The 26,512-nt window shown below is 41.4% G+C and overlaps 1 protein-coding gene across 1 annotated transcript; it reads right to left on the reverse strand.

The window, feature by feature from the left end:
• Nucleotides 1-3,679: 3,679 nt before the first annotated feature.
• wnt6a (wingless-type MMTV integration site family, member 6a) lies at nt 3,680-26,512 on the reverse strand. Its single transcript, XM_017715230.2, has 4 exons — nt 26,121-26,512; nt 23,125-23,345; nt 13,257-13,582; nt 3,680-4,999 (listed from the first exon to the last, which is right to left on the reverse strand). The coding sequence occupies exons 1-4, from the start codon at nt 26,201-26,203 to the stop codon at nt 4,538-4,540; spliced, it is 1,092 nt and encodes a 363-aa protein (XP_017570719.1). The 5' UTR covers nt 26,204-26,512; the 3' UTR covers nt 3,680-4,537.

A 26,512-nucleotide genomic window follows, 5' to 3' on the forward strand; every position in this document is an offset into this window, starting at 1 on the left:
ATGCAGGAATTTTGAAAATTGGAATTCCTCCTTCGGGAAAGTGCCTTTGGGAAAGATTTAGGAAAATAATGAAAGAAACTGTTAAACATTTCTGTTGGTTCCTGATGTCCAGTAATGGTACTTTGTGTTTTCCTTATGGGTTGATGTCACGGTGCAAAGGATTCTAATGGTTTAACAGGCAATCTGATCCTGATTCTAAAGGCGTTTAATGTTTTTTTAATGGGATCTAAAGGTGACCAACTGGAAACGAGCGGTCTGTGATGGTAACCATTAAGCCAATTTCCATCAGAAAGCAAAAAACAATCGGGTTTTAAACCTAATGGGTGTAATGGTCTTTTTTCAGCAGGGTTCTGACACTAGGCTGCATTAATTTAGACTGACTGTCTATATAAAAATGTCTGTCAGATGCTATGAAATCAATTAGATTGCATTCACCTTCAAATTGCCCTTTTTATTTCCTTTGAGCCCCTGCCCCCCAACATGTCTGTGCATAGGAATGAAGGCATAAAATGACCAAAAAACAGTTAATCTGGGTTAATATGACACTTCTAGCTGGTCCTCAAGCCAGTGAAAGATGACATTTTAATGTAGTATGATGTTATTTTAATGTAATAAGAGCACCACGCCAGCAGGTGGTGGCATTGCGTACTTAATGCTAGTAGCAGGCATAGATATTCATACCTAGACACTGCATTGTCTGCTGTTTTATATCTGAGGCAATACGTCTGTGCGTCCGCCATGTTGGCGAGGTCAAGATCTGCTTGTGAACCAATTCACTTGCATTGAGAGACAAAGAGTCCCAGGATATAATCAGCCACAACTTCCCCAACTCAACCCATTTTCACCAAATCTGTTATAATCCTCAGAAATAGACTAATCTAGGTTGCACAGACGGCTGGGTTGCTTTTTTTTCTTTAATGACTGAACGTGCTAAGCAGAAAAGTATTTAGTCTGCACCTGACGTTAAAAGCAGAGTTTGAGCTCTGGTAGAAACCTAATCTCACACACATCTGCGAATCCAACAATGTGTGAATCACTTCTAATCTTGATACACATAAGAATGAAATAAAAATAAAATAAAATATCCATGGTAGCAGGCAGAAAACAAAAGCCTACCAGCCTTATTTACAGCAATGTTTCCATCATTATACATCTACAGCAGTCAAAAGGGTAACAGTTTGACCATAACACTTGATCTCCATGGTCCACAGACAAGGGGAAATTTTATTTCCTACACAATAATTCATGCAGCAATTTATTATTAACATAGCACAGCTTCAGCAGCTTCCTCAGTGTCTTCTAGTTATGATAGCTAGTCTGTATCAAATTTATTTACAGCAGTATAGCAGTCGTGGGTTGGAGCAGTCGTGGGCTGGAGGTTAGGGAGCTGGCCCTGTGACCGGAAGGTTGCCGGTTCGATCCCCAGTGCCGACAGTCCATGACTGAGGTGTCCTTGAGCAAGACACCTAACCCCCAACTGCTCCGCGGGCGCCGTGGATAGGGCTGCCCACCGCTCCGGGCAAGTGTGCTTACTGCCCCCTAGTGTGTGTGTTCACTAGTGTGTATGTGGTGTTTCACTTCACAGATGGGTTAAATGCGGAGGTGGAATTTCCCCGGTTGTGGGATGAAAAAAAAAAAAAAAAAAAAAATATATATATATACAATCATTACTATTGTAGGTCTATGGAAGTCTGTGAGGGACACTGGGAGGAAAGCTAAACCACAAGATTGTTCCTATGGTCTAAGAACCAAAGAGGGGAAATTTCAATCCGAGACAATATTCAGTTGCATTGACGTGTTAACATAGTATAGCTTCCTTATTCCTCGATGCCTCGATGTCTTGTTATAGTAGCTTCAGTGCACCATCAAACATGTTTACAGTGGTAGTTCAACCATCATCATCATTTGAGGTGTGCAGACCAATAAGAGTCTAATATATATTAGCAGAGAGTCTGGGGGTTTTGTCGCTGAGCTTGTCCAAGGACCACCTTATTTGACAGGAATGGGCTGTTTGACTGACATTCAACCTAACCATCCACAAGCCTTTGTTTCTGCAGGACAAAAATTGGCATATGACTGTAAAAATGGTGCTTGAATCCTTTGAGAGATGAGTAAATTGTATGTACTTGCTATTAATTGCTCCACATAAAACTCTTGAATAACTTCTAAGTACATGAGGCTGGTGACCAGCTTGTATTTGGCTTGAAAAACAAAAAAGATAACACTTTATTTGAAGGCAGCCTACATGAAGATTTCACAACAAGATTTCACACAGTATTTATAGACAGCATCACTGCTCACAAGATGATAAAAGATGTTTCATGAAGTAAATGTCTTTATGTTGACATACAGTGCTGTGTAAAAGTCAAAGAAAACCCTTAATTGATTTCCAAAACAGATATTAAGTACAGTCTTTTCATTTTTAGGAGATATTTCTGAGAAGATTAGATATAACTTAACTGCTTTATACCTGATGTTTCATATTACTATCACAATCACTGCCACCTTACTATTTCTTAAGTACTTAAATCTGGTGTACATACTGTAAATTCTCTATATTGTCTTAAATTATTAGTAAAGTGTTTATTTTTACATAAATGGCTGCAACTGTAACAACTGCAATTTCCCCCTGGGATAAATAAAGGAATCTGAATCTGAATCTGAATAAGATAATTGTTGGTTGGTTAGTGTAGTGGTTAACACCTCTGCCTTCTACACTGTAGACTGGGGTTCAATCCCCACCTGGGTAAGCACCCTACACTATACCAATAGAAGTCCTTGGGCAAGACTCCTAACACCGCCTTGGCCTCCCTGTGTAAAATGATCAAATTGTAAGTCACTCTGGATAAGAGTGTCAGCCAAATGCCATAAATGTAAATGTAAAATAATTGATGTACATAAGGAAAAAGAACGTCAAAGGAAAATTAGGGTATTTTCACACTTATTCCCCAAGAATACTGGAGTACTGGAGTCACCCAGGACTGATTATCAGCTCATTTTGTGGAGGGGGTCATTATAGCTGGTTTGTTTTCACACGCAAGAATTCCATCTGAATCGGGAATTGATTTCACAATTCCATTCATCACTTTTCTGCATGCAGGTTTGCAAAATGTTAGGCACTAGCTTCATTTGTTTCCTGCTTCTTATTATTTTCCCCACATACCAATACTCAAGTGGGAAAGAACAGGACTTTTTGTCCACAGAAATTCTTTCCCCACCATCACAAAACTGGACAAGGGAAGTAACGCGATAAGTTGAAGCGCTTATGCTACAAACGAATGAATCATGCAACCTCACACACGGCACTGGAAGCAGATGCTGTTCACATGCGCAGTGGACAGCTGGAAGAAAACCCCTGACCAACGATTTCAGGAGGGCCAGAGTTCTCTTGACCACTCCCAGCCTCGAAAACAGCTTTCACATTTGACCAAATGTACCGAACTTGCAGAGCAAGGGGTCTTGGGTTCAGAAAAAAGCTCTATTGTGAAAACGCCCTAGATGAAAAAATAGGAGTTTCGAGACCTCAAAACTACCACAATCAGATAAACAGCACTGCAAGCTTTCAGCTCTGAGAGAGAGGAGAAAATCAAGCTGCTGCAGATCTGAAAACATCCACAGGCATTTCTGTCCATCCTTTCACTGTGAGAAGACCACTCAATACTATGAGTCGGAAAGGACGTGTAGCTGTCAAGAAGAACCGCACTGGGAAAAGGAAACAGACAAAAAAGAAGAAGCTTCTTTACGAATTAAACAAAGAAGAAGAAGCATACTTGGAAAACGTAACCAACTTCCAAATGTAAGACAGGCAGAAATCTGCAGGGATATTTTTCACTGCAGATTTCTTTAAAAAATGGAAAGCAAGTCTCTGAAAAAGAATGGAAGTTGTGGTATGTACGAAGGATGGACACACTAAATACTGAGCAACGTATATTATATTTGTGCTGGAAGTGCATATTCTGTTAAATATGTTTTTCCGGATGAATAACTTTGGCCGTTTTGAGTGGAAATTAAGTAAATAAAGGGTGGTCCCTGACTTCTGCACAGTACTGTGAAGGCCTTTAAACTTAAACGATGGTCATTTGTGCAATTCCACCACATCATTATGAAGTATCATCAGTTCTGTTACATTGAAAACATTGCTGCATAACAGTGTTATGAATGTGTGTAACATTAGTTTAAGAGCCCTTCAATTCTAAGACCTCTGTCAATGCAATGTGAATGTACTTCAGAAGGCACCTTAAGTCACTTTGCAAATAATAATGTAAGCTTTTCATAAATACACTGCTTTTTAAATACATTGTTCATTGCTTATGCATGTGTTATGAACTCCCTGTGTAGGCAGCCTTCAAAGAAAGTTATACCTAAAAAAAAAAAATAAATGGTGCATGGAGGAGTGCACAGAAAGTCGATCAGAGAGCAACTGACAGTCCTGAAAGTTGTGGCCACTTTAGCAAACAATAAATATTGCATGAACTGTATGTCTCAGTGGGCAGCGCATCAGAGGCTGAGACTACATAGAACAGAGTCAGTGAGTAGTCTAAAGGCAGACGCTGACCTCCCCCCTCACTGTGCATCTCTCACACTGGACAACGCAGCACCACTGGAACTGACACTGACAGTTTTCCTCGTATTCCAGAGTTAGCTGCGTATGTCCTTTAGTGCAGCACAGCCAGTCGCAGGATCCAGGCCCTGTCTCTGTGCTGTTACACAGCCGACCCCGAGTGCCCTCCGAACCCGTCCTGCGACTAGCCGAGCAAAAGTCTGGCGACTCGTCCGAGTAGATGAGGCTGTGGGCTCCCGGCAGTGGGATATCCGGCTCCACGGGAACGAGGGATTTACCATCGTTGCTGCCCATCACTCGGACTGCCGTGTGGTAGCTTTCCATGAGGTGGTCGCCCACCTGCCGGAACAGAGGCATCTTCCTCCAGCAGCTGCGGAGCGTGCAGGAGCCGGACAGACCATGGCATTTACATTCAGTCCGCATATGGGTCTTTACAGCCTGTCCAGCAAACAGACACATACAGAGAGAGAGAGGGACAGAGGGTGTGAGATAGTACAGAGTCAAAAATGATATGGTGACCATACATGTTCTTGAAGTGGGAGAACCCTTTGAAATGCCTCTTTTTATGTTTTGTTAACTTATTTCTCATTCATAACTCATCAAAAACAGAAAGTCTGTCAAAAAAGCAGATTCAGACTTGCAATCAAGAGAATGTAAGTAGAGATGGCACCGTGCCATGTTTTCCCTACACTGAAACTCTAGCCATTACAGAGTATCTACCAATAATGGAGACCAATTCTGATACAGAAACCTTGAATACTGGCCGACATTGATATCAATAGTGATGCTGAAACCTTGACTAAGCATTGAGCATTGGCTGATATTGATAATGATACCAATACTGAAACCTTAAGTAAATATCTGGAGTCCACGTACAAATACCAGTACTGGATACCGATACCAATACTGAAACCTTAAGTAAATATCTGGAGTCCACGTACAAATACCAGTACTGGATACCGATACCAATACTGAAACCTTAAGTAAATATCTGGAGTCCACGTACAAATACCAGTACTGGATACCGATACCAATACCAATACTGAAACCTAGAGGATCGGCCGATATTGATAATGATATTGAAACCTTGAGTATCGGCCAATACTGATATCAATATTGACACTGATATTGCCATGTTAAATACTGGCCAACACAGATACAATTCAATAATGATACAGATATTGAAACCTTGAGTACTGGCTGATACTGATACCAATACCAATTAGAATATTAAGTATCAGCTGATATCAATAATGATATAGAAACCTGGAGTATTGGCTGATAGCCATTATGAAACCGATAATGAAACATTAAATAAATATTTGGATTGCAGATTGAAATACCAATACTGAAATCTGGAGTATCAGCTGATATTGATAATGATATAAAAACCTTGAGTATTGGCTGATATGGATTCCAATGCCAATACTGTAACCTGGAGTATTGGCCGAAAGTGATAGTGAAACCTTCAGTATTCGCTGAAATATTATACTGATATTGAAACTTTGAGCACTGGTTGATAACCATACCAATGTTGTTACCTTGAGCATTGGCTGATACTGATATGATTTAACTTGACTGATTGGGGGCAAAGCAGGAAAAGCGCACTAGGCCACAGGAGCAGGGGAGCTCACAGCAATCAAGCCTCTTATTCATAAAGCATCATTCATGGTAACATTTTCAAAAAGGTTCCTTAGAAGCTGCAAGATGACATATTCATTATTTCTGATTCTAAAATCTAAACAGGGAAAATAATCCCCTTCAAATAATATACGATCATGTTTATTTTATCAAAATATGATAAAATGTGATTTTTAAAAATATTTATCTACATAACCTCGTTTAGCCTATCAGTGAAATACAGTATATCGCTGTTGTTGGAACAAAACCTCGCATCTCCATTTTTGTCATTTTTCAGTTTTTGACATAATTTCAAAATATCTGCTTTCTTTACATTGTATATAAATTTCATGATGAATGGACCAAAAGAAACGGCCCAAAATGACCAAAAATTCTTCCATTAAAAGTAAAGTAGGCACTTTCTTTCTCCTGTAAATTTACCGTTTTGGAGATACAAGGTTTTGATCCAACAACAGCGATATACAATTATTGTGATCCAAATGTACAGCCTAACACAAAAATTAGGGCATTAACTTGTTCGAGACATCAAAATAGAAACTGCATTAAAATTACTGCCATTTCACATTGAAAGTCATTTTTGTTTGGTGACATTTTGGTCCTAAAGATTTTGGTAACATCACTTAATTTGATATTTTTCCTTTAAAGACTATTAAGCTTCAAATTTTGCTTTTTTAAATGAAGCATTTTACTTGAAAATTCTATATAACTAATAATATATATAAGTGGTTAAGAACAAAGTCAGTCAGAGTGGTCTGACATGAAATGTTCCATTCTAGAGAAACTTCCAGATTCAGAATGGTCCACAAAAGTGGTGATAGGAACCAGATGTCTGAGTTTATTGCCTCTAATGTTTATTGCCTTCTCTATGTGTAAAACATAAAATAACAGATGTTGTGTTGTAAATTAAACTTAATGAAAAGTTAGTGTTTCACAGAATGAAAAAAAAACATCTGTTACATTTTTGCAGAAAAAAGCCTGAAGCGCAGATTTAAACCTGTTAGTTCAGAAGAAAATGTAATTGACTGTCAAACTATGAATATTTTGACATTCGTGTCACTCCACAAGACAACATGCGCGCACACACACACACACACACACACACACACACACACACACACACACACACACACACACATACACACACACACCATTCTTCCAGAAGTGCATTCATCATGTCAGACACGACGAGAAGGCCTGGCTCACAGTCTCCGCTCTCATTCATCCTGGAGGTGTTCTATCAGGTTGAGGTCAGGACTCTGTGCAGGCCAGTCAAGTTCTTCCCCACCAAACTGGCTCATCCCCGTCTTTATGGACCTGCTTTGTGCACTGGTGTGCAGTCATGTTGGAACAGGAAGGGGCCGTCCCCAAACTGTTCCCACAAAGTTGGGAGCATGAAATTGTCCAAAATCTCTTGGTGCTGAAGCTTTAAGAGTTCCTTTCACTGGAATTAAGGGGCCAAAACCAACTGAAAAACAACCCCACACCATGATCCCCCCTCCACCAAACTTTACACTCAGCACAATGCAGTCAGACAAGTACCGTCTCCTGGCAACCGCCAAACCCAGACTCGTCCATCGGATTGCCAGATGGAGAAGCGTGATTGGTCACTCCAGAGAACTCGTCTCCACTGCTCTAGAGTCCAGTGGCGGCGCTTTACTCCACTGCATTCCACGCTTTGCATTGCTCTTGGTGATGTAAGGCTTGGATGCAGCTGCTCGGCCATGGAAACCCATTCCATGAAGCTCTCTATGCTGTTCTTGATCTGATCTGAAGGCCACATGAAGTTTGGAGGTCTGTAGTGATTGACTCTGCAGAAAGTCGGTGACCTCTGTGCACTATGCCCCTCAGCATCCGCTGACCGCTCTGTCATTTTACGTGACCGACCACTTCGTGGCTGAGTCGCTGTCGTTCCCAATCACTTCCATTTGTTATAATCCCACTGACAGTTGACTGTGGAATTTTTAATAGTGAGGAAATTTCCCGACTGGACTTGCTGCACAGGTGGCGTCCGATCACGGTACCACGCTGGAATTCACTGAGCTCCTGAGAGCGACCCATTCTTTCACTGATGTCTGTAGAAGCAGTCTGCAGGCCGAGGGGCTCGGCTTTATACACCTGTGGCCATGGAAGTGACTGGAACACCTGAATTCAATGATTTGGATGGGGAGTGAATACTTTTGGAAATACAGTGTAAATAATACTGGCTTCATTGGAGTTGGCAGAACAGATTTCCTAAAGAAACTGACAAATCTGGTCAAAAAACATGGACCCATCAGAATATTTTGGAAAGAAATTACAACAATATCACGTTTTACAAACTATAACTAATATAAACCCTATTATAACCTGCTGTCTGCACCACTAAATCTTGGATTAACACAGGGAAGCCAGCACAGTCACAAGTGAAAATTGATTTTTAAAACTGAGGGACGTTTTCAGGGAGCACAGAAGGACTATGTTGCACATCCGGATGAACTGCACAGCTGAGTCATCTGAACATTCACCGCAGGGAATAGAAAGAGAAACTGCTTAGGAGATTAAAAGCTACATCAGCACAGCTGCAGCTCTTCTGAGTCTTCTGAGTTTGGGTAAGATGAAGATCTGTTTATTTTTTTTGTCTGTGTGTCTTGCAGTGTTTAAGCAAGGAGCTATGGCATTCCAGTAACATTTAACCCTCTATTGCCATATGGCAACAATTACTTTATCTCAATTTTACTAAAAGCAGTGATTTAAAATCTGTGTTTTCCCATTTAATTGTGGAAAAAGGGTCTTTTACATTATAAGGACAAATACTTCATGACGTCACATGACCAGGAAATCTTATTATGATGTTGTTTTTGCCATATGTTCCAAATACCAACTGAAATTGTATTCATCTCCAGTATTTGTAAATATTGAGTCGTACATTTCACCCAGCATAAATCGGATGTGTTTGGTGTTGTTTTCAATAAAAGGATGTGTTTAGAGAAAAATGACATTTTATGGTGCTTTTTTAAAGATTTTATAGTGCTCTGTTGTGGTATGATTAGCAACATATGGCAACAATTTACCAAATACCCCAGTAAAAAAAATATATTTCCATTATAATATTTCCATTTTCAAATATTTCCATTACGTGAGCAAATTTAATAACAATAAAACATGTTTATCATGTGCACGTAATAACTCATGCAACAGAAGGTTAGAAAGGGAGAAAACCCTACAAAGCAGAAATGCTGTGTAAGAGCAGCGATGGGCATCAACAGCACTGTGTGTCCTATCTTTTTAAGGGTGTATCACTTTTAGGTTTGTGCTGTTGTGCTACAGTTTTATTTGGTTTCCATGTGTGGCTGGTGTTGTTACTCTGCTGTTCATTAAAGTTATTATTTTGATTTAAATACTTTTGCTATAATGTCTGAATCTATGGTGCTGTGTTGTAATGGTATTGCTGAAAAAAGGCAGCAGTCGTGAAGAGTTATTATAGAGAAAGACTGGATAGGTGGAGTCGTGCCCCCTGACTCATTTCTTATGCCCCTTGCCTAATTAATCTTGCTGCCGGGCCTGGCTTCAGGAACACTGCCTGATGAGGTTTTGTCGGAGCGTGAACACGGCAGAGGCCTCAAAACTACATGTAATGTGTTCTCTGCAGACACGACATACATCTACAGGCTTACTTGAAGTTCTTTGGGGAATTCCTCAGCCACGCTAACTCATGCTACATGCTCAGACAGTGTTGATAAATGCCCTTTACCTTGAGCTCCGCCTTCACAAGGCGTTCGATTGGTTTAGAAGTTTCACGCTCAGTTTGTTCCCGCCCTAATGCGCCTACATTCCCACCCACATTAAGGCCAACGTTTCTCATGGTTGTCCCCAGATGTTCTCCTCGCAAGATCTCGTCTGACTAGCCCATAGTCCCAAATGCAATCCTGTCTTAGTCCACCAGATGGCGCAGTTCCTTTCTGAAGAGAGCAAGATTTCTGTCAGTGAACTTACTGGTAGGAGCAGTCTGATCGAGCTGCTTCGAATCAATATAAATAAAGGCTGTTTTTCAATGCTGTTTGTCTACTTTACAGATGAAAGCATCTCATTAATAAGACAAATAATTTGGACATCAATTTATCTTCTTCATGCTTCTGTTTTCTGTAATGTGTAAAATTCATCGGATAAAACAGAAAGTTTTTCTTTTAAATGAATAATTTAGACAAAAATAATTTAGTCCAGAACAAATTACAATAATAACCCAAACACAAATATTGAAATATCGCTGCAGGATCGTACCGTGGATCAAGTATTGGGCGTCATGCCTGCAGCCCTAATGCTGATTATTTCTAGACCCTCAAAGTCGAGAGCTATTTGTTAATATAATATAATATTTAAATGTAATCACTAATTGCATATTCAATAACATGGAGAGTTATGCAGCTGATTAAATGTACATGTTCGGCTCTTCTTTATGCACTATGGCTTGACAAAACAGGACTGACACAACAAACTTCGTCACTTTCAAATCTAATAAAATAACTTCTCTCTTGCTTATGAATACAAATCAACTAAAAGCACTTTTAACACAATTCAATCAGCTATTGCCGATTTCTGAACTTTCCAAAAGAGGTGGACAATTTAACCAATCTTGTTTGCTTCTGAATAATTTAAAGGGAAATTTGCAGATTTTTCAAAATGCGCACATAATTAAGGGGTTGAAATGTAAAGAACGGTACACAGAGCTGTTTGATGTGAAACGCTGTGTGTTCTAGAGAAACTGACTGAATCAGAATTGTTCACAGTGGTGGTGATAGGAACCAGGCGTCTGAAGACTTCAAGTCTAAAAGCTCCCTCACAGAAAACGACTGTCTGAAATACGTAGCCTAATGTCATTGTTTTATAACAGCTTTGAGATAAAGTTTTGTCCTGATATGTATTTTTAACAACAGTAGTGTTTTCAGATTTACTATTTATTTGCCATCATCATTACATTAAAAATTCAAGACACACGTGTAGGTTTAATGGATTGTAACTAAAATGGCTTTATTTGTGTTGTAGACACCACAACCCATAGTTCCTGCCAGCACCACTGTAAATAAATCAGAGCTGGTAAGGTTCTCTCCAATTTACATTCTCATAGTAAAATACCCTGAATGATCTTGTTTACATCTTAACGACTAAATTATTCAGAACTTTTGAAAATCACTGGAGTTCCACTTTAACAACGCTGATGAAACTGCAGGTACCTGAATGCTACGACCAAAAAAAAAAACCATAAATAAACAAAATAAACAAAAAATAAAAGGACAGTGGGGCATGCTCTGATCAGTGTTGATGGAGAAACATTGGAAACCATCTGATGCTTCCTGAAGAGGGTCCAGATCTCTGAGAATTTGTACTGGACCCAAAACACAGGCGCTATCCTGAAAACAGTGCCTTTGTGTTCTTTGTTGTACGAGTAAACAGCCCCCTACACAACACCAGCCGAAGAGTCCAGAAGCTTTGAGACACTCAACACTCACTTTATTAGAAACACTGAACCTCCAGCTCCTTAGTGGAGGTACGCAGATAGACACAGTAGCATTGCCCATATATAAACATATATATACATGGACAAAAGCATAGGACACCTACACATTATACCCACAGGAGCTTTCATGTCATTAATAATTCAAGGCATTAATATGGAGCTGGCCCCCCCTTCACAGCTATAACAGCTTCCACTCTTCTGGGAAGCTTTCTACAGATTTTTGAGGGTGTCTGTGGGAAATTTTGTACGTTTATCCAGAGAAGAATCTGTGAGGTCAGACAGTGATGGTACTCTTATTGAGTGATTCAACAGAGGATAGGCACTCTGGGCACTGGGTACTTTAGCACTTGTGAGTTTGCATGGTCTACTGCTTCATGACTGAGCTGTTGTTGCTCCTAGACACTTCTTTTTCACAATTTAGCACTTACAGTTGTCTGGGGTGGATCTAGCAGGACAGAAATTTCACAAACTGACTTGTGGCGTCCTATGACAGTGCCATGTTTAAACTCATTGAGCTCTTCAGTACGACCCATTCTACTGCCAGTGTTTGTCTATTGAGACTGCAAGGCTATGTGCTTAATTATATCCACTTGTTAGCATTGGGTGTTGCTGAAACACCTGAAAGGCTGAAAGTTGTGGTCCCCAGGAGTCGTGTCACTGGTTTTTACTGCATAACAAAAAATCTCTTATTTTGAAATAAAAGTCACACTGATGACATCACTTGACTTCTTTTGACCTGTTTTCTGAAGAACTATGAAGAAAAGCTCATGGTGAGTCCACTGTGTCTTTTCAGTTATCAGAGATTTTGTCATTTAGCTCATGATTTGATGTGAAGCTTTTAGTGGACGTCACTGGTGTGACCGACTTTATTCTGAGGTCATTGTGAAAAATAGAATGCAAATGCATTAAATTACATATTTTAGTGGAGATTCCATGATTGACAGCATGTGGTTTGATGCAGCCGGATACAAGATACACCTGATACAAGATACACCCTGGACAGAGGCAAGATACACCCTGGACAGAGGCAAGATACACCCTGGACAGAGGCAAGATAGGTCACCAGACCATCCCATGCAGACAGACAGACAAACAGACAGACACATTCATTCAGACACTCACACACTCACCCCTAGGTGTGAGCGTGTGAGTGAATACGTCTGTCTATCAGCATGCGATGGACTGGTGACCTGTCCAGGGTGTATCTTGCCTTTTGCCCAATGACAGCTGAGACAGGTTCCAGCACCCCCTGCGAGCCAGAAAGAGAAGCAGCTTAGAAGGTATGTGTGTGTGTGTGTGGTTCAGAACCTTTTCCTGCTTAAATGGTTCTTTGCATGGTTGGTTCAGATTAATGGATAATGTGTTGTATACAGAACCTTTTTAAAAATGGTTCTGTATAGTACCAAAAAGGGTTCTTCTTATTGTTACAGTGCCAAGCTTTTCACCATGCCAAGAACCATTCATGACATGGTTCTATATAGAACTCATGTTTTGAAAGAGAAAGAACCCTTGAAGAACCATCTTTTTCATGTGTGTAGCCAGGGAAACGTGCTGTGCCATTACCAGTCTTCCTGCCTCATTATTGTGCAGATCAATCCGGGTCCTGATGTCACTCTTGCTCTTTCGCCTCCGGGCGTCCATGAATTGCCTGGAAATCTCGTAACCAAAGTCCACGTCGTCCCCGCAGCCACCCCACTCCCAGCGCTGGTCCTGGAGCGCAGGGATTTGGCTGGCCGTGTGGTCTACGGCCCGCTCAAGGGGGCTTCTGGGAGAGATCTTCAGAGTCAGACAGCCACACTCTAGCAGGTCCCCCTGGCTGCAGGCCTGCGTCACTGCATGTAGCACTCCTGCAGCTGTGATCCCATTTACAAACGCCGTCTCCCGAATATCTGAGAATGAATAGTTGAATGAAGAGTTAAAACTCTTTAAATGAACAGTTCTTTGAAAGATATCTTGTTCCTGACACTGTATACTATCACAAAAAAAGAAAAGTATGGATGGATTTTATGTTTCAAGAAGTCTTTTTGAGTGTGTGATGTTTTTATACATAACAGAGTTAGAAACCACACGAGTGAGTCTAAAAAACGCAGAGGTGGACGAAGTACACAAACCATGGGCTTGAGTTAAAGTCGAGACCCCCAAGGTAAAATATTACTCCAGTAAAAGTAGAAGTTCCTCCCTTTAGACCTCCACTTGAGTAAAAGTACTAAAGTATTTCCTTCAAATGTACTTAAGTATAAAGTAAAAGTACTAAAAGAGTAATTCTGGCTCTGATGTCCTGTTATCATTTTTATAACCAGACTGGCTTCATGAACTCATTTCAGGTGAAAGTCCTCCAGCGTCTCTCTTGGTAAACCAGTCTTTTAATAGAACGTCATTAATTAGTGACGCTGACGTCTATTAAAATGATCAGAAGCACAAAACACTGAAGGTAAACAGTTTCCATCAGGGAGAACCGAGTGGCTCTGAAATCACTTTTACACACAAGCAAAGTTTCAGTTTCAGATTTATTTACAACTTAGTTCCAAGTTTAAGTTGAATAAAAACTGGCTTTAAACTCAGGATCACAGATGAGCTCCTTTACTATGTTGATCTGTAGGCGTCTGTTCATAAACATAAACCAGCCCAAACTAATTTACTATAAAATGAAATGGTGTTTGTAGAAATTCAGAAAAAAGCCGCGTCAGTCTCGACTGCATATGTGTACATGTAATGTGGACCAACCAAATAAAGTGTTACCAATGGTTCTTTGCATGGTGAAGTGGTTGGTTCAGATTAATGGAGAACGTGTTGTATACAGTTCTATCTAGAACCTGTTTGAAAATCGTTCTGTATAGTACCAAATTGGGTCCTTTTATTGTTACAGTGCAAAGAACCATTTAATTGTGAAATGTTATACAGAACTGATGGTTCAAAAGAGAAAGAACCCTTGAACCATCTTTTCCATGTGTGTTTTCTTGTGATCACTTGCAGAATTACAACTGAGGTGCCGCTCAGTGAGAACAGTGGTGGCATTCAATTAGTCACAATCAGCCTTTTACGCTGTAGACTGGGGTTCAAACCCCCCCCCAAGGCAAGCATCCTACAGTATACCAATAAGTGTCCTTGGGCAAGGCTCCTAACACTACCTTCACCTACCTGTGTACAACGATCAAATTGTAAGTCGCTCTGGTTAAGAGTGTCTAGCGAAGGAGGGGTGTGTTTTTTGTTGTTGTTGTTTTGGATTAACATTAATTTTTTGGATTCACACTACGTGGAAGGCCTTATACAGCATTCAAGGTCATACATTTGCTCTAAGGTAAGCCAAACTTTATTTAATGTGATGTCTAATGTTAACTAACATTAAAGAACACTAGTAACATGAGCTAGCCAGCTAAGCTAGCTGTTGACAACTTAGCTGTTGACGGTTACCTTGACCGATTAGACTGTATAGCCCTCACATTTGTTCATATTGAGTGTAAAGACAAATATTAATGCACTCATACTCGCACAAACTCGTGCATCATTCATTTTCACTAAAAGATGTCGTGTACCAGAGGATGAGTTCTCAACATCCAACTTAGCATCGCAACGAACAGCTTCAGTGTTAACAAGGCCTCACTCAGCATTCACTGGCACACATTTGCACCATTGTAAGCTAAGCTTTATCTATTATTACTGTATTTGCTGAACAGACATTTTAATATAATGTCCAATGTTAAATAATGCTCAAGAACAAGAGTAACATCAGCTAGCTAACGTTTCTTAACTTAAAATTCATTCAGAACCATTAACCTACTGTGTTTTGAACACAGAGGAATTAGACCTCTGCATTTAAGACCATCCATGCAGTGAAACACCCACATACATACACACTAGTGAACACACACATTGGGGGGCAGTAAGCACACTTGCCCAGAGGAGTGGGCAGCCCTATCCATGGCACCCAGGGAGCAATTTGGGGTTAGGTGCCTAGATCAAGGGCACTTCAGTCATGCACTGTCAGCTGAGGGGATCAAACCTTCCAGTCACAAGGTTGGCTCCCTAGCCAACGACTGCCCCAGTTACATTTACATTTATGGCATTTGGCTGACGCTCTTATCCAGAGTGACTTACAATTTGATCATTTTTACACAGGTAGGCCAAGATGGTGTTAGGAGTCTTGCCCAAGGACCCTTATTGCTATATTATAGGGTGCTTGCTCTGGTGGGGGATTGAACCCCAGTCTACAGTCTACAGCGTAGAAGGCAAAGGTGTTAACCACTACGCTAACCAACCACCACACCAGTTGACTGTCAATTTAGCAGTTGACAGTTAGATCAGACTAAACAAAACTGTACAGCGCTCAAATGAGCTCATTTCAGTATAAAGAGAAATATCACTGCACTCACACAAACCTTTTCACTGAAAGACGTTGTGTACAAGAAAACGAGTTCTCCTCTATATCCAGCTAAACATCGCAATGAACAGCTTCAGTGTTAGCTTTAGAGTTAGCTCATCTTAGGGGATTTAGCTAGTTTGATTAGTGTCAATATACTTCCCAGAATCTTTTTATTTGTCCTACATTCATACTTTGTCAGTGCTCAAACATTTATGTCTGCACTGAACACTGTGTATGATCAATTCTGAGTAATGCAGTGTGTTTAAACGTGCTTCTCTGTGCGCTTCCACATGCTCCTTTTGTGCTACTTAATGTTTTGGTTTGTTAGCACAGGTGCTAAGTATGCTATCATGGAGGCTTCAGCTCAGAGTTTTAGACACTGACCAAGGGGGCTGGACTTTTGGCAGTTGTGCAGACTGCACAGCGCTAATTGGTGGGGTATTAGCTCCCAGTTCTTGTTAGCTGCATTAGCCAGTCTCATTTCATTTGAATAGTCCCTTACAGTCCTCTGTAGATTGTCTATACATGTTCAACAGATGTTGTTAAGCTGTTGAAACTGTTAATTCTAAATAGGGGTGGGGTTAGGGTTAGGATTTGGACTAGGGTTAGGGCTAGGAACAGGGTGAGGTTTGGGTTTAGGTTTTGGGTTGAGGTTAAGGTTAGGGTTAGAGCCAGGTTTAGAGGGTTAGGGCTAGGAACAGGGTGAGGTTTGGGTTTAGGTTTTGGGTTGAGGTTAAGGTTAGGGTTAGAGCCAGGTTTAGAGGGTTAGGGCTAGGAACAGGGTGAGGTTTGGGTTTAGGTTTTGGGTTGAGGTTAAGGTTAGGGTTAGAGCCAGGTTTAGAGGGTTAGGGCTAGGAACAGGGTGAGGTTTGGGTTTAGGTTTTGGGTTGAGGTTAAGGTTAGGGTTAGAGCCAGGTTTAGAGGGTTAGGGCTAGGAACAGGGTGAGGTTTGGGTTTAGGTTTTGGGTTGAGGTTAAGGTTAGGGTTAGAGCCAGGTTTAGAGGGTTAGGGCTAGGAACAGGGTGAGGTTTGGGTTTAGGTTTTGGGTTGAGGTTAAGGTTAGGGTTAGAGCCAGGTTTAGAGGGTTAGGGCTAGGAACAGGGTGAGGGTTGGGTTTAGGTTTTGGGTTGAGGTTAAGGTTAGGGTTAGAGCCAGGTTTAGAGGGTTAGGGCTAGGAACAATGTGAGGGTTGGGTTTAGGTTTTGGGTTGAGGTTAAGGTTAGGGTTAGACCCAGGTTTAGAGGGTTAGGGCTAGGAACAATGTGAGGGTTGGGTTTAGGTTTTGGGTTGAGGTTAAGGTTAGGGTTAGAGCCAGGTTTAGAGGGTTAGGGCTAGGAACAATGTGAGGGTTGGGTTTAGGTTTTGGGTTGAGGTTAAGGTTAGGGTTAGAGCCAGGTTTAGAGGGTTAGGGCTAGGAACAGGGTGAGGGTTGGGTTTAGGTTTTGGGTTGAGGTTAAGGTTAGGGTTAGAGCCAGGTTTAGAGGGTTAGGGCTAGGAACAGGGTGAGGTTTGGGTTTAGGTTTTGGGTTGAGGTTAAGGTTAGGGTTAGAGCCAGGTTTAGAGAAATTCAGAAGATAAAGTAAATGAAGTATCTACGAAGCACCTAAAGCATTGAAGCTCCAGTAAAAAATGACAGAAACAAACTTGGACATCAAACATGTCGTAGCTGATCCACTACATTTGGGGCAAATTGGAGGTATACCTTTAAAGTACAGTACACTGAGCCACACGATGAGCATTTATCATACGCATGACTTACTGCTATGATGAACACAAAGCGATGAATTATAGAGCATCCATATAAAAAGAACTCAAAAACATCTGGAACCATACAAGAAACAACAAATCATTACTGCCTTCTACTCTGGGTTCACAGTACTTGTTAGAGCATGAAAAGCAACAATCACAAAGCACTTATTTATATTCTACAACCCGTGAACTCTCCTCTCATCACTGTGGCATCTCCTGAATATCTGAGGCCTTACCTTATTAGCCATAACTCTCTTATCCGCACGCATTCCTCGCACATCTCTCTTGTCTAGACCCGTCTGTATGTATGCTGTATCCAGTTGCCGAAGGGTTTTTTTTCCTTCAGTTCCTCCAAGAAACACTAATTCTTGGTCTCAAAATCATGCAACACCAAATTCCACCTGACAGAATATGCTTTCGGTGTCACATTCCTGACAGCCCTACTCATACGGGATTGTAATGACAACAGATTGCCCTTTATTTCTCAGTGAGCTTGGCTCAAGTTACAACTAAGACAGCTAGGTTTTGTCTGAAACAAATGAAGAGAAAAAACAGGAGATAAATCACTTTTTAAGGAGATTAAACAATGGAGAGTTCATTGGAACCTAGTTTACAGTATAGATCAACCTAGTTTACAGTATAGTACAGGGGTCTTTAATTAAATTCAATAAGGTCCCGTTAGAGAATAATGTCTAACTTGCATTATGATTCAGTGCCATATACTGTTTAGTGAAGTAGCCTAGTAGCTATATCATCATTTTACATTTACGGCTTTTGGCAGACGTTTTTATCCAGAGCGACTTACAATTTGATCATCATCTTATACAATCAACAACTGAATATCAAACTAAATAAAGTACAATTCAGTGATATTTCAACAACATTTATTAGGAGAGCTTGCAGAGAGGAGAATTCCCACTCTGCAATGTCTTCCGGTTTTCTCAAACACTAGAGGGCGCTCCCGAGTGAGCCCAAAATGAATGGGTTGATATGGAGTATTTGAGCAAAATCATAGTTCATAAATGCTAAAACACTTTTAATGTAAATTAATAAAATCATTTTCTGAACACAGAACAGCATAAAACATTTTAACGCTGCTGTTATATTTTAAGAGCTTTTAAACTCGAGTTATATGAGTTTAAAACGGCGACTCATCTACGTCAGTGAGCGCAAACAGCCAATGAGCTGCTCTGCTCACCGGTCAATCATCACTCTCTAACAGTAATGCCCGCCTTTCTGCAGTTTGCTGTAGAAAAAAGAAAATATATAAGTAAGATAAGTAAGAGTGAAATACATCCTACTTTCTAAAATGAAAGGAAAGTTCTGGATGAGTGATTAGAAACTATTTTCACTTTTCGTTTTCAGCCGTTGAGCTCCATTTACTCCCATTCATTGAGGACTCACTCGTGAGCACCCTCCGCTGTTTAGCAGTCCTGTTTTTGATATAACGGGGGGAATAGGAAGTGGCCAGACTCCTCATAAACCAGCTCTGCCAGCGTATTGCACAGATCTGATTGGCTGAGTAGTGTCACATGTGATATTTACAATGCATGTGATTGGTCTGTGAGTCTCCGGCTGCTAAAACAGTACAGTAAACGCTAGAAAAGTTACGCTGATTAAAATAGGACCACCTGGTTGAAAAGAAATAATTCCCCACAGTTTATTGGTTATAGGTCCAGGTCCGCATAGGACAGCGTCTTGGTCCGGACTCAGACCATGGTTAGTGATGTCACGCTTGGCTCCTCCCCCTCCCCCATGTGCTTGTGTTGTGTTTTGGTCTAGTCCACGTGCTTTTTGTTTTGATCCCAGTCCGGCCCCCTGTTTGGTTACTCTGCCCCACCTGTGTTTCCACCTGTGTCTTGTGATCCCTTGTTAGCCCTCTTGTATTTAAGCCCTGCGTTTTCCTTAGTCTAGTGCTGGTATTTGTTCGATCGTGTTTGATGTTTGTTGGATGTACTTTTGAAGTGCATGTATTGTTTGAAGTTTTGTTTATTTCTGGTCTGTTTGGAGTTTTGTGTTTATTTTGTCATGTCTGTCCCTCCTGCTCTCCATATTGGCCATCTGACCCGGGACCGTTTTGACCATGACCCTGGATTTGCCCTTATGCTTATCTCAGCACATGCGTCCGCCTCACCGCTCCCCACCGTTACGAGTGACCTGTGGTACAGATGCTATGGAGAGAATTGTGTTTACACTAAGGACTCAAACTGACGTCTATCTGGCTTCTCTGTGTGTCAGAAATAAGGCCTGACTTTGTACAGTAATCAAACTATCACATTATGGGTCATTACTTCCCCTCTTGGTACAGAATTAATTACAGAATTGGCTGAACATAAATATCTAGACAAATTTTCTTTGCTTTAAAGACGGACTCTCTCCTGGTTCCGTAATATTATTTTTCGTCTCACTTTGTTGTGTTTTGTTTGTGTCTCATTGGCACTCATGTTAATGTGCGTTCCTTATACAACAAATAATTCATACAACATGGTGTTACGTTGGAACAGAGTTCAGACGAGTGCAGATCTTCATAAATGGTAGATTTAATACTAACCAGAGGAAAAACCAAAATCGTAGTCACAAAACATTCCAGAGAGTCAAAACACGGAGCAATCAAGATAGGCAACAGTACAAAAAGGGCAAGGCAAAAACTCAGATGTGAAGGCAAGGCAAGGCAAGGCAAGGCAAGGCAAGGCAAGGCAAGGCAAGGCAGTGGTCAAAATACACAAGAAGGGAAACATGAAGAAACGCTCAGTAGGTCACCAGGATGCACTACTTCGCAACCCTACAATACTAAGCCCGGCTTAAATGCCATCTAGCACAGGTGTTCTAAGTTAGTACTCAGATGATCGTGAACGCTGATGGGTGGATTGAACAGAGTCCTTGATCACGTGTGTTCCCTGTGACTCCTGGGAAATAGAGTCCATGTCGTTTCCGGTTGTGACTGAGCAGTCATGTGATCTCCCAAGGGCCGCTGGGAATTGAAGTCCATGGAATGCGTGGCACATGGCTGCATACATGGACTGAAATCTGTGTTTATGAATAATTACATTAATAATTAGGACGTGAACAAAGTCAGTCAGAGTGGCTTGATGTGAAACTCTAGAGAAAGGTACAGAGCCAGAGAACTGTTAACAGTTTTAATACCTCTTAAATCTTTACAGAAGCCTATTACAAGAAATATTACAAATATGCTGCCTCATACCTGAGATATTGTTTTATGATACTTACTAAAATGCATTTTTTGAAGTTTTGGTGGAGCATGGTGGTACATGCAGGGTGATGAAGACCAAAATAGTCTTCAAATGATTTGCTTTTATTCCCCCCTTATCAACATTACATGCAAAACTCTGAAGACACATGAAGCTTCACTGGTCATTTAGAGGAAATAGAATGATTATATTTGCATCAGATTTCGGATTTGTTTCTCAAATCAGATCATTTGAGATGACTGTCCACACTGTTATTTGCAAGTGGTCAGATTTGTGTGTCCAGACCTGCCCTATATTGCCAAACGTATTCAGTCACCCATCCAAATCATTGAGCGCATACTTTTGTACCTGCATGGGTTGCTGTAGTAACAACGTACGCATCAGCAACTATGTCGCTACGCTGGTGATGCGGATTTCAAATACGGATGCAGGAGAGATGCACGTGCATCATCTCACCCTCCAAGCTCTTCAGAATTTTCTGGCATGAACCTTTGAAGCTCTTCTTGAATCCCAGCACTTCCATTAGTCTGGATTTGACACCCACATTGTTTGTTGCGTTGTGAATGACGCAAAACACACTTGACCAGTGTGTATTTTGGATTGTCCATCTGAATTTACGTGACCAAATCATAAGGCAAATTATTCAGTTACTGCATGAAATAAATGTAAATTTTTACTTTATTTATTTATTTTGTAACAGCTCCCCTCAAATTAATACAACATGTATTTTATGATCTCCACACATCTCTACACGCTCACACTTTACTGCTGAAAGCCAAAAATCTGCGACGCTCTTTGTGTTATTTTCTAAAAGTGAACGCCACCTGTGCAGCAAGTCCAGTCGTGAAATTTCCTCACTACTAAATATTCCACAGTCAACTGTCAGTGGGATTATAACAAAGTGGAAGCGATTGGGAACGACAGCAACTCAGCCACGAAGTGGTCGGCCACGTAAAATGACAGAGCGGTCAGCGGATGCTGAGGGGCATAGTGCGCAGAGGTCACCAACTTTCTGCAGAGTCAATCACTACAGACCTCAATTTGGGGACGGCCCCTTCCTGTTCCGACTGCACACCCGGGCACAAAGCAAGGTCCATAAAGAGTCCTGACCTCAACCCGACTGAACACCTTTGGGCTGAATTAGAGCGGAGACTGTGAGCCAGGCCTTCTCGTCCAACATCAGTGTCTGACCTCACAAATGCTCTTCTCGAAGAACGGTCAAAAATTCCCATAAACACACTCCTAACCTTCCCAGAAGAGCTGAAGCTGTTATAGCTGCAAAGGGTGGGCCGACATCACATTAAACCCTATGGATTAAGAACGGGATCTCACTCAAGTTCATATGCGTGTGAAGGCAGACGACCGAATACTTTTGGCAATATAGTGTATATTCACAGATGGCTGTTCAAACTGATTCCCTTGTAAAGCACAATAAGACTGAAAAACGCTGCCCTCTCATGGCCAGCAGGAGAACTTGCACATTCAAGAGGGACTGGCTCAAGACTTTCTAGTAATCTGTCAGAGAACTTCCTGCCATGCTCTCAGTCTCTGAGAGCACTTGGCGTGCGCCTGGGACGCACACCGGCCTGAATAAGCCGTGACTAAGCATTGACTAAGCAGAGGGCTGACCCTTTACAGTCAAGCATCGGTCAACATGTCAGTAAGTGCCTGGGAAAACGCTCCAACTCAACTCTCTTTCTGGGAATTAATTCAGATTATATTACCAGGAGAATTCGGTCTTTCAGCTGCAGACAGCTCCATCTTTTGACCTCTCGGAGTTTTCAGTTCAGACATTTTTAGAAGGACTCCAGAGAAGCGCCGACTGTAATGAGCACTGATTATTTTTATTATACAACGTGACAGGAAGTAATTCCTCTGATGAGTGATAGAGATATGACACTTGTATTAACTACTCCAGGAATTAATAACTAAAATTACCCCCCCCTTTTTTTTCACATGCATGTGTCTACTGGTGGTGCACTGTTTTGGAAATACATGCTTTCCTGGAACACTTGCTTTCTTGTTTGCTCACACAGAGCTGTTTTTGCAGCAGCTTAGAGGGTATAACCCCAACCCCAACCTCCACCCCTCCCTGCTGTGAAGCGATGCTTACCTTGCAGTATGATCTTGCCCAGACTCTTGCTGTGGCTGGTGCAGTTCCAGCGGTGCTGGCGAAACTGGTGTTGGCACTCGCGCATGCCAAGCCGCGCGCCCTTGGACACTTCTTGGATGATCTCGGGCTTCGTTTGGCACAGCTCAGCGTGAGCGCCGCCTGCCGTCTTGCTCCTCCTGCAGATGCTGTTGGGGTCCATCATGAGGGGGGTGCCTGTCACGCTGCAGCGGGTGGAGGGAACCGCCGTTATAGGGACAGTTAGGCAAGAAATCAAATGCACACAGTTTCCCCGCCAAACCAGCCAAGACAGGTCTGGTGTCCTACGTTTGTTTTCATTAGTTCTGCACTGGAGCTCAACAAGTTACAAGATCTCACCGTTTAGCGTTGCACAGCACAAGGTTGCCTCAGTGTGTGGTGAGTTGTTGATCTCAAATAAACTTGTTTATGTCATTTTTGACTCTATATGGTGGGGGGAGCCCCTTCTAAGCCTAGGAATAAAACAATAATAACACATCTGTAATATGTTGTTCATTTTTATTTAACGGAATCATAATGCTAGGTGTATTTACTGTGCACGCATTGTAGTGGTGCTCTTCTTTGATTAACTTTTGGTTAGAAACAAAACGGTTAAATTCTTGAAACGCCCACTTGAAAATCGACCAGTGTGCATTTTCCCTCCTGTAGTAACTACGCAGCTAAGCTCGGCCTCCCACTGGTTAGGATTCAGAGCTGGACTGGAGGCCTGGCGTGACAGATTTACCACTAACGCCATGCGAATAATTAGAAACAGAGTGGAATCAACCAGTCAGGTTCACAATGGGAAAACACGTCACTCTAGGCCTTCTGGAGTATGAGAGGTATGAGAGTGTAACTAGGTTTGGGTCAGAAGTGAAACACAGTGGTGGCAGTTCTACATCAGAGCTCCTTACTGAAGGAGTCGCCGTAAAACTGCGATGGTAAAAGTTTACATTAATATGTCTGTTATAAGCATCAAATAAAACATGGACTGTCTTTATACACTGCGAAACGGCAGCGTTTAATCTAGAACTGCCAAAAAAGTTCATGTGAACTGCCGCTAGCTTAGTGCTAACATTCTACTAGAATCTGATCTAAGCGGCAGGTATTAACATCAACTCACCGTGTTCTTTACCCAGTTTTAGATCGAATATTGATATTCATGGTCTAAAATTCTCTCTCTCTCTGTCTCTCTCTCTCTTTCTCTCTCTCGCTCTCTCTATCTCTCTCTTTCTCTCTCTCTCTCTGTTTCTCTCTCTCTCTCTCTCTCTCTCTCTGTCTCTCTCTCTCTCTCTCTCTCTCTCTGTTTCTCTCTCTCTGTCTCTCTCTGTCTCTCTCTCTCTCTCTCTCTCTCTCTCTGTCTCTCTCTTTCTCTCTGTCTCTCTCTCTCTCTCTCTCTCTCTTTCTCTCTCTCTTTCTCTGTCTCTCTCTCTCTTTTTCTCTCTTTCTCTCTCTCTCTTTCTCTATCTCTCACTTTCTCTCTCTTTCTATCTGTTTCTTTCTTTCTCTCTCTCACTCTCTCTATCTCTTCCTCTCTCTCTCTTTCTTTCTCTCTCTCTCCCTTTCTCTCTTTCTCTCTCTCTGTCTTTTTTCTCTATCTCTCTTTCTCTATCTCTCTCTTTCTCTCTCTCTCGCTCTCCCTCTCTTTCTCTCTTTCTCTCTCTCTATCTCTTTCTCTCTCTCTCTCTCGCTCTCTATCTCTTTCTCTCTCTCTCTCTCTCTCTCTCTCTCGCTCTCTCTCTCTTTCTCTCTCTCTCTCTCTCTCTCTCTCTCTCTCTCGATCTCTCTCTCTCGCTCTCTCTCTCTCTCTCTCTGCAGGGGGACACTCCTGCTAAATACCAGTGTTTTGTTTAAGTTTTGAAGTGCAGATAAGTCACACCTTTAAACGCACAGTTACTGTTTATTTGCTGAATTTAACGTATTGGGGAAATAAATGAATCGTGGCCTGAGTGAAAGTTAAGGCACATCTCATTTTTTTCTAGGACGTTAAACTAAATTTGTTAGTTTATGTATGTTCTCAGTAGAGGATGTGCTGACTTCTTTTCTCTTAGAAAATCAGAAAACCATTTAGGAGTGTGTATATCATTATTATTATTAGTAGTAGTATTATTATTGTCATCATTATTATTATTATTATCATTATTATTATTAGTAGTAGTAGTATTATTATTGTCATCATTATTATTATTATTATTATTATTATTATTATTATTATCATTATTATTATTATAGATTGATAGACAAGCACTTGCTTACGACCCCAAACGACTAGAGGCCCCTGAGTATGTCTTTTTTATAACGCACTTAATATCAGATTTCAAAAAAGCACCGTGAGTCTCGAGATCTCTCTTTTTACTGATCAGCAATAATTAAATATGAACTCTTTTTCTACCTTTTCATACAAAATAATAACTTCATTAGTAGGATAATGCTCAGGGCCACAAATGCTCAGCTGTCTCACATAGATAGATAGATAGATAGATAGATAGATAGATAGATAGATAGATAGACAGACAGACAGACAGACAGACAGACAGACAGATAGATAGATAGATAGATAGATAGATAGATAGATAGATAGATAGACAGAGAGGCAGATAGATAGATAGATAGATAGATAGATAGATAGATAGATAGATAGATAGATAGATAGAGAGGCAGATAGATAGATAGATAGATAGATAGATAGATAGATAGATAGATAGATAGATAGATAGATAGAGAGGCAGATAGATAGATAGATAGATAGATAGATAGATAGATAGATAGATAGATAGATAGATAGATAGACAGAGAGGCAGATAGATAGATAGATAGACAGACAGAGATAGATAGATAGATAGATAGATAGATAGATAGACAGACAGAGATAGATAGATAGATAGATAGATAGATAGATAGATAGATAGATAGATAGATAGATAGATAGATAGATAGAGACTAACTAAGTGTGCACTCAAGGCCGCTTTGCTGCAGCTCACCTGGGCAGGTGGAACGCGCTGAACAGACCTGTGAGGATGAGGAGCAGGAGGAGGCGCGCGCGCGTGGGGAGTTTCATCATCATGCAGGAGGCTCAGCGGCGCGGAGCGGCAGGACAAGCGCGCGGCTTCAGCGCACCTGCGGCCCTCACACAGCTCATCGTGTCCAGCCCTGATCCGCGACCAGCCGCTGGACACATCTGCGCGCGTACCAGAAGCGGCCAGAGCGCGTGGGTCGGTACGAAACTCAGCCACCACTTTCCGCTTTCCACGAGCTCCAGCGCGCGCCGAGCGTCTCGTACTGTGGCGGCACGTGCGCGCGCTCCACCCTCGCTGACGTCTTTTCCGAGCGGTGACTCGGTACCTGGAGGAGTTCGTGGCCCCAGACGGCGAGT

This window comes from Pygocentrus nattereri, chromosome 30 (assembly GCF_015220715.1).
Source record: "Pygocentrus nattereri isolate fPygNat1 chromosome 30, fPygNat1.pri, whole genome shotgun sequence".
In the NCBI taxonomy this organism is placed as follows: Eukaryota; Metazoa; Chordata; class Actinopteri; order Characiformes; family Serrasalmidae; genus Pygocentrus; species Pygocentrus nattereri.